General features: G+C 41.2%; 2 protein-coding genes across 2 annotated transcripts; one reads left to right on the top strand and one right to left on the bottom strand.

Moving 5' to 3' along the window:
- Positions 1-1,084: 1,084 nt before the first annotated feature.
- Positions 1,085-5,151, top strand: glo1 (glyoxalase 1). Its single transcript, XM_037096726.1, has 6 exons — positions 1,085-1,260; positions 3,324-3,406; positions 3,596-3,736; positions 3,955-4,022; positions 4,437-4,526; positions 4,708-5,151. The coding sequence occupies exons 1-6, from the start codon at positions 1,192-1,194 to the stop codon at positions 4,797-4,799; spliced, it is 543 nt and encodes a 180-aa protein (XP_036952621.1). The 5' UTR covers positions 1,085-1,191; the 3' UTR covers positions 4,800-5,151.
- Positions 5,152-7,546: 2,395 nt separating this feature from the next.
- On the bottom strand, positions 7,547-8,635 carry LOC119018151 (high choriolytic enzyme 1-like). The gene has a single exon (XM_037095606.1). It carries the CDS (start codon positions 8,351-8,353, stop codon positions 7,547-7,549), a length of 807 nt encoding a protein of 268 aa, XP_036951501.1. The 5' UTR covers positions 8,354-8,635.

Here is an 8,635-nt window from a genome sequence, read left to right as displayed (position 1 = left end):
ATACAGTGTCACTGTATAGGTGTAACAAAAAACCCAGTAACTGTGGTGCATTAGGCCAAATTCCTTGGTTACATAATATTGAACAAAGTATTTCCAAAAAAAGGAAAAAAAGGGGCTGCCTGTCTTTATTTTCAAAATAAAACTTTGGGTGTGCGGCTGATTAACTTGCGTTCCAGTTTAAGTGCAGTGCACAAAAATCTTTTCCCAACATGTCCTCGTATGCAGTCGCTTCTAAAAGCAGAGTTTGTTCACAAGATTCTTTGAGGTGGATACATGTGAAAATTACAGCCTGAAAACAGGAAGAGGCTGATAAAATGATGGTGGTCCTCTGCATTAAGTCTTACTTCATTATATAGTGAGGTAGAAGTAGAGGGGTTTGAGGATGGATGAAAGATGTTGAATCTTTAAATTATGCCCGACCATTGGTGTCAGGATAATTTACCAATCAGGCTTAGATTTTTAGATTTTAACCCACTGTGTACCATTCACAGCAGAGCCAGTTCTAGACCAATTTTAATAAGGGGGCTAGGTTGGGGCCGGCTTTATTGATAGAGGGCCACACACAACCTGGGAAAAAAAGAGTAATCTTTCATACAGACAAGGGATGAATGGGGCTTAAAACACTTTATTTACACCTTTTCCTTCAGTGCAAAATCATTGCAAGAAATCTGTCATTGTATTATTGATGCAGACTCCCTGTCGGGAGGGGCCACCGGCACCAATTCACAACATATCACAGTACATCCTAAATGATGCTGGATGTTAGTGCTAGTCTTATGAAGGTGTTTTGCTCAGTCACCATAGAAAATTAAGCGTTCTCATAGTGGTAGGCTGATTAAATATATTTCTGTTTATATTACTGTTTGCTGTTATGATCATCTGTAGTGGATTTATTCATGGCTGTCTATTCTTGCTGTTGATATATTTCTCCAAGTGGATCATTAAAGCTTAATGAAGTGTAATCCTGTAATTAATAACCAGTTTTTTTTTTGTTGTTTTACATGCAACATCAATCTTAATAGTAAAGTGGCCACCAGTGTTGTCTTGTAATCCTTGCACGCGATGCGCCTTTACTTTGAAAATCCCAGTACCGGAAGTGTCTCCATGTAAGACTCCCTCAGTTTGGGTCCCACTCCCTGTCAGTCCACCCGGCCGAGTCGCGGTCCTGCTGTACGCTGTCTGTAAGCTAAAATGAGCGACAAGGGTCTGTCAGACGAGGCGGCCGCGGCAGCTTGTAAAGATGGATGTCCGAGTACGAAGGTAAGGCTGTTGAACTTGAGCTAAACTGTTAGCATACACTGTTAAACCCGACGGGCCACCGTCCCCCAGGCAGGTTCACAAGCTATGCGTCCATTATCGAGACACGCAGGTACATTAGTTCATTAGGTTTAACATGCTAATCACCAGACACTTTATACGTGAGATAATTATGTCACCACACCCGCCACATAATTATCTCACGTATCAAGTGTATGTTGTTTTTTTGCTAGCGGTTGGTGTAAGCTAGCAAACTCTCAGTCCAACTTTGTGGCGTGGAAATAAACTCAGTCCAAAGTTGGTGCGGTGAACGCCTACGTAGAGGAAGTAACGTAAGAAGTGTAGGTAAGTTAGCGTCAGGTATGTTAGGCGCGGTCACACCTGAGATACACGCCGCTGCGAGACTGGAAGAGGCTAATGTGGGCAGTGGTGCAAGCATAAGCTGCTGGAGCTAACATGTCCAGCAGGCTAACACAAGCACAGACCGACACAACATTCCCTCTGTGCTACTGCTGTGTGTAAATATATGCATGCATTTCTGAGTAATACATTGTTATGTAATAGTGGATGTATAGACATCTCTCACACCTGTCTTGCAGCATGATTTCTGCTGTTTGTCTGCACAAAGTTTTCCACGTTCTCACAGATACTGACTAAAGGCCTGTTTAGCTTTTGAGGCTCTGCCAAAAGTCATGAATGTGCTTACAAAATGGGTTATGCTGCATCAGAGTGAATGTCTGTGGATGTGTGATATATATGTTGGTCTATCAAAATCCTTTATAGACACTATATTGTTCAATAATGCAGAAAAAAGGATGTGTGGGGTCTTTTTAATTGTTGAATTCCAAGTAAAATCAACTGTTTCAATGCACTGATGTCGTTTTGGACGCTAAATTTTCTTGTTAAACCGAACAATATTCTACCTTGTTATCTAGTGTTTGATAACCATATCATGGTTATGAAGGATTGTTGCAAAAAATGTGCTGTGTGTTTATTTAATTAGGCTCAGGCCCCTTTAATCCAGTATTAGTCAGGCTCAGTTTTTTGTTCAGTTAAAACCTGGCATGGTTGGAGGAAGGGCACAGGAAAGGGGAACCAGCAGTCGCCACAGAGATAACTCCCAGTTGTGAAACACACACACACACACACACACACACAGACAGACACACACCCGGCAGTAGTTCTGTAGTGGTTCTACAGAATATCAGGGGACTGTTCCACCAAATCTGCAACATGCAAGCTACATATATAAATGACACTTCTGCTCCTCTACATCTCAAAAGCAAATACTGCACTCTTTAGTCTTTTCAAACTTGTAAGTGTGTTTAGTTGGTCTTGAATGCAGAACTTTATCTTGTAGTGGAGACTTTTCAGTGGTATTAGTACGTTTTGCTTGAATACAGGATCTGAATACTTTGACTGCACTACTGTTTGCTCTCTGTGTGTTCATAGTGCTCACAAATTGGCCGTAGCTGTAGCGGTAGTACATTTAGGACATCATCAGACTTTTGTGTTGGTGTGACATGTTGAACTTATATCTAACTCATGTAAACGGGCTGATGTGTTTTTTGTATAATAGCATTGCCTGATGCTTATCTCACATGGATGTGGTGATCATTGAGTTACATGCTCTTAGTCACACACAGGTGCAGTTTGGCTGAAATCACTTTTCACACACGAGTGCCAGGATACATATTTGCCACATATTTTCTTCTGTTGGAACGGACAGCAGAGAAAAAAAGAGTTCTTATGTCCTGCAAACAGATGTGTTGTGAATAATAATACAGTACTTTATTCTGCAAGGCTCAATATCATATACATCTCTTTCACATTACATCTCAACTGGGGATCTGGTGACTATGGCTCACCTACAAATGAACCAGGAGTGTTTCCAGTTAACTTACTGTGGTGCCTCACATTCTGATTCGTACTTTGAGCCACTAGAATTGTTGTTTCTTCTCTTGGATATGTATTCTTTGCGATTGCTTCCTAGTGCTGCTGACCACTTGTGTGTGTGTGTAATGTGTGTATATATAAAGTTTTGTTATTGGGTTTCTGTGTTGCAGGATTTCATGATGCAGCAGACTATGCTGCGGGTTAAAGATCCTGTTAAATCCTTGGATTTCTACACCAGAATCCTCGGCATGACGTGAGTATGAAAGTGGGGATAATTTCATTCAGCTCTTAATTGTTGATTATTTCTACACCCATTTCTAAAAAGTGACACAGTGAATCTTAAGCATTTTTGGCTGTGTGTGCTGTTGAGACTGTTTCCCACTCATGAGCTGGATTTGTTGACTCAGGTGAAATTTTCTCTCTGCTGTGCAAAATCTTCCAGGCTCCTGCAAAAGTTCGACTTCCCCTCCATGCGTTTCTCTCTCTTCTTCTTGGGCTATGAAGACAAGAAGGAGATTCCTACTGATGTGAAGGAAAAGACAGCGTGGACCTTTTCCAGAAGAGCCACCATCGAGCTGACTCAGTAAGAACCTGTGTCCTTAAGTTTGTCTGGACAGAAAATAAATTCACTTACTTTTCCTTCTTCCACCATCGTAATCTAAAATATTTCAGGTCTCAAAAATTCCACAGTTGGTAACTGGAGAATCTACGATCGGAAAATGTGATCTGATCTCTCTAAACAGTGTTTTTTATTTATTCCTCTTTCTATCTGCATTCCCTCTCATCCCTCCTGTCTGACAGTAACTGGGGCTCAGAGTCTGATGAGAGCCAGTCTTACCACAATGGAAACTCAGACCCACGTGGCTTTGGTAAGTTTGCTTTGTTTCAGTTCTGAGTTGAAACTTGAATATTTTGTTGTTCCAAAAGAAAAGACTGTCTTGTCTGAAGGCATACAGTGTGTGATGGCACTGAGCTGAAATAACAGCCACACACCATGACTTGGTTTAACATGAAACAGTTCCTCTAACACTTATTCCTTATTTCCATTTGGTTGCAGTCTGCAACTTCAGAGCTGGAAGCCACTAAATCCTAGACTCTGGACCTTTAGCTGTCATGCTCCATGTTTTGCAAGGATATAGTGAATACTTCTGATCTCCGATCTGAAGATATTTGCTTTTATGTGTTTGTTTGTATCGGGTCACAAGAGCAAACTGTGGTTATGTGTAATGGTAGTGTGGATCTAATAGTCAAAGGTCTGTGTTTGTCCTCCTGAAATCTTACAGGACATATTGGAATTGCAGTTCCTGACGTCTACGAAGCCTGCAAACTGTTTGAAGAGCAGGGAGTCACGTTTGTCAAGAAGCCTGATGATGGTAAGATGTGAATCTGAGGGTCAGAGGAGGGTTAAAAAGATCAAACTCAACAGACTTTGGAGAACATTTTGTCTACAATACTTTTCTCAGTTGACTTGTACACAACACTGAAAATGGAAAATATTTTTACAGTTTTAACAATTCCTTCTCTGCCCTCGCTTCTCTTATTTTCTTCCTTCAGGTAAAATGAAAGGCTTGGCCTTCATTCAGGACCCTGATGGTTACTGGATTGAGATCCTGAGTCCTAACAACATGGTGTCCATTACCTCCTAAAGAACTCTGACAACATGCTACCTGCTGCACTGCATACAGGCCAGACCTGCTGTGGCTTCACTGGGAGAGCAGAACATCGGGGTTTAGAGAAGAATTTAGCAACATCTGCCGGATAACTGAGGGTAAATGGAGCGGGAACGCTTGTGCCGTGGCAATCAGTGTGCCCTGCTACGGGCCGGACTAATATTGGACACTTGATGAGCAAATAGATTAGATACCTGAGTTCTTGAGTTCGAAGCCTTGTATATCTGTTGAGTTTGCCCACCAACATCAAGTTGTATGTCTTAAAAAAGTGATGCTAAAATAAAGTGGTATTACTGTGTAATAAATGTGAAAGCTACCGTTCAAATGGGCTGGATTTGTGATTTCTTAAAAGTTTTGAGAGACAGTGTCACGAGTAATAAAGGCCAAGACATGTTGGGAAAGTCCATCTAATCATGATTACAGCAAGCAAAAATAAGGTCACCTGGGAGTTTTCCTCCCAGTTCAGCCATAAAGTAATGTTGTGTATCAGACAATAAGACACGAAACAATTTATTCTTTCTTTTTGGATTTTTCCAAGTTTAAATTTTCAGTGTTCCATCACTTAATTGTTTCCACTATTTACATAAATCTGAAAGAGACCATTGTTGTTTGATTAGTAAAGGCAAAAAAAAGGAGAAATTTAACTCAAAATTAATGTTGAAATAGTTATTTTTTGTTGTTGTAAATGTCTCGGTGTTTGAGACATTTGTGATCAATTGTACAATGTCATGAAATCAGTTCGAAATTTACCACAAGCTATGACGTGTGCTACGAAATGAGCGGGGAAATGTTTACAGTGTCCCAGTCACACTTTAGTGTGTGGGCTCAAATTTGGTACGTTTTCAAAATAAAACAATAAGATGAGTTGGTGATATCTTAACATGAGAAAGTGGCATTTTGTCAACAGCCAGTCGGAATTTATCTCTGCACACTTCACCAGTTCTGGAAAGACTTTGACTGTGGAATCTGCTACAACTATGGGAAAGGGTAAATTTAACAAGTGTTGGCTTGAACATCGAGTTCAGTTGGTTAAAAGCCGTACTAAAACTTATGAAAATGTAAAAACTATAATACCCTGACAAACACTCACTCACTGGCACTCATGGCAATAAATTCAGTTATTTTTGAAAGTAATTCAGGGAAGTAATTTTTCCTTATTTTTTTGTACTTCATGTAGGTCTTAAATTTTGTTGAAAGAGGTCTTAAAATGTCTTAAATTTGACTTGTTCAAACCTGCAGAGGCCCTGATTTAATAAAATAAGAATTTTAGGTTCTCTAAATGGAACACTTGGTGGTGTCTACCTGTTCTGCCCACAGTTGTCACACAGGTTTTAGTGGTTTTGCCTCAAGTGCAACTTGAAGTTTTGTAGAGGTTCTTAGAGCGTTTTGATCCTGTCGTCAAATGTTTTGATAAGAATAAATGCAAGATTTTGGATATAACAATAAAAAAATAAAGACCTCACAGTCCACAGTCGACATTGTGAATACGATACTAACTTTTGGGTCGAGATATAGCATAGCATAGCATTTCTATATACCAACCTGATGGCTTCTTGTGAAATGAGACACGTGACTGTTTTTATTGACCTACTTACAAACACTTCTAATAATTCTTCACAGCAGACATTTTGAGCTGTCTGACACCTGACAGGTAATGACAGCGAGCTGTGATTCATCATATCAGTGAGATTCTTTGGTGTTTAGCTCCAAAATAACAAATAGAAATGACATTACAATAGAGAAGAATCTTGCAAATAGATCAAATAAATACAAATATATAAAATGGAGTACAAATGAACGTTGGAACAGGCAACAAGACTGACCAGTCAGTAATGATATTCAATGTTGAGTAAAGGTTTCAGACAAATGAAGCAGTTCATAATAGATAAAGAACTGACACACACACACAGTCATGTATCCATCAGTTCCTCAAAGTTGATTCAGTGGCTCAAAACACTCACAAAACATTTTTGTGGCGACTGTTTAGCAGAAGACAGCTACAGAGCAGACACAGTGAGGATGACACATGTTCACAAGGATCTCAATAATGAGAAGTGGCATCACAATAACATCTGAACCAGTTATGACCTCCACAAGATGATAACTTCTGTTTGCATATTATGAGCAATTAAATGTCATCCATCAAAACCCTGTACTATGAAACTGAGGTTCACTTTGTTTAACAGGGAAGGAATGTTTGAGAAAATCAGACTGAAAAGTTAAGATGAACATGAATGGTTTAATAAGCTAACTATGTCTCAATGTCATGTGTTGGTACCTTCTAACTTGTGAGATCATGTCACTGTAACATGCTCATGCCTCAAATAAAGTCTAAAATATCCTACTCCAGAAATCTAAAACCAGTTTATGTTGAGGTGTTTCCTCCAGCAAACTCCCATCAACTCTTCATTGTTGTGGAGAAATTATCATTATTTTTGTCCAAACTACTTTGAGGCTAAAGGGCCATTGTGTAGTTTTGTAGAAGAAATTAAAACTCAGACTTTGAATATTTACTGTATTATCATATTACTATTTTCAATATATTAACTATCACAACAATAGGGAAAAATTACAAGATAGCAATCAGTCATTCTGCATCAGCTTTATTACAGATCATCATTTTCTGTTGTCTGAACATTTTAACCAACACGTTGAGAGAAACAACCATCTTTAGCAGTGATGTCACAGGTTATAGCTGCTTTAGAAAAGCATCAGCATGATTATCAGCATCTGTAGAGCAGGTTGATCCTCATGATGTCCCAGTAGGACATGCCCTGCCTCTGGCCGATCTGCACGTTGGCGTTGGGGATGGGGGTGATGGAGTCCCTGCCGTACTGGATGGAGAAGGCTGTTCTTCCATAGTGCATGATGGAGGAGTAGTCGTAGGGGGTGTTGAGGTTGTTGGTGTTCTTCTTGTAGAAGTTGTAGGCCATGTTGGGGTCGATGTTCTCCCAGTTGATCCTGACGTAGTAGTCGCGGTCGCTCCTGGTCTGTTCGTGCTGGAAGCCCAGAGCGTGGTTGATCTCGTGCTGGATGATGCCGTGGTAGAGGCAGCCCTGCCTGTTGAGAGAGAGCACCTGTCTGCCTCCAGTTCTGCCCAGAGCGGAGAAACATCCGCCTCTGTTCTCCACGCTGATGTAGTCGTACTCGTTCTGACGGGGGACGAAGCGGATGCAGGTGCTGCTGTGGAAGGCCTTCATTCCTCTGTCGATCTTCTGCCTCTCAAAGCTGCTGAACTCAGCGCTCATGGTGAAGGGGATCATCACCAATCCGTTGGAAGCTTTCCTCCACAGGCAGCTCTGGGACCAGCACGTCATGGCGTTCCTGGTCTTGGGAGCCAGCAGGTCTCCTTCCAGCAGCATCTCATCGGTGGCGTTGTTGGAGGTCAGAATCCTGGTGGTGATGTCCATGGTGTCTGGGACTTCTTCTTCTTCTTCTTCTACTTCTTCTTGGCCTCCTTCCTCCTGGAGAGGATGTGCCTGACAGAGGCCGAGCAGGAGCAGCAGCAGCAGGCTGGCAGAGGGAGTCATCTTCAGGGTCGGTCTGGAGGCTGTGGAGCTTCAGAGGAGAGCTGCTGTGGAGAGACTCTGTGAAGCTTGATGTGTGACTCACTTCAGTCCAGGCTCTTTATACTCTCCTCTACAGGTGTGTCTGCAGGAGGATTATGGGTTGGGGTCCTCACTGCTAGGCCTAAATAAACCTGTGAGGGGAGGACTCCACTGACAAACCTACTTTTTAAACAGTGTTTGTTATCTCTGGTCATTAGATGGATGAACACAGCTTCTGTCAAGATAAACACATTACCATGTCTT

This window comes from Acanthopagrus latus, chromosome 4, assembly GCF_904848185.1.
Source record: "Acanthopagrus latus isolate v.2019 chromosome 4, fAcaLat1.1, whole genome shotgun sequence".
Lineage (NCBI taxonomy): Eukaryota > Metazoa > Chordata > Actinopteri > Spariformes > Sparidae > Acanthopagrus > Acanthopagrus latus.
This window is presented reverse-complemented; position numbering and strand designations above follow the sequence as displayed.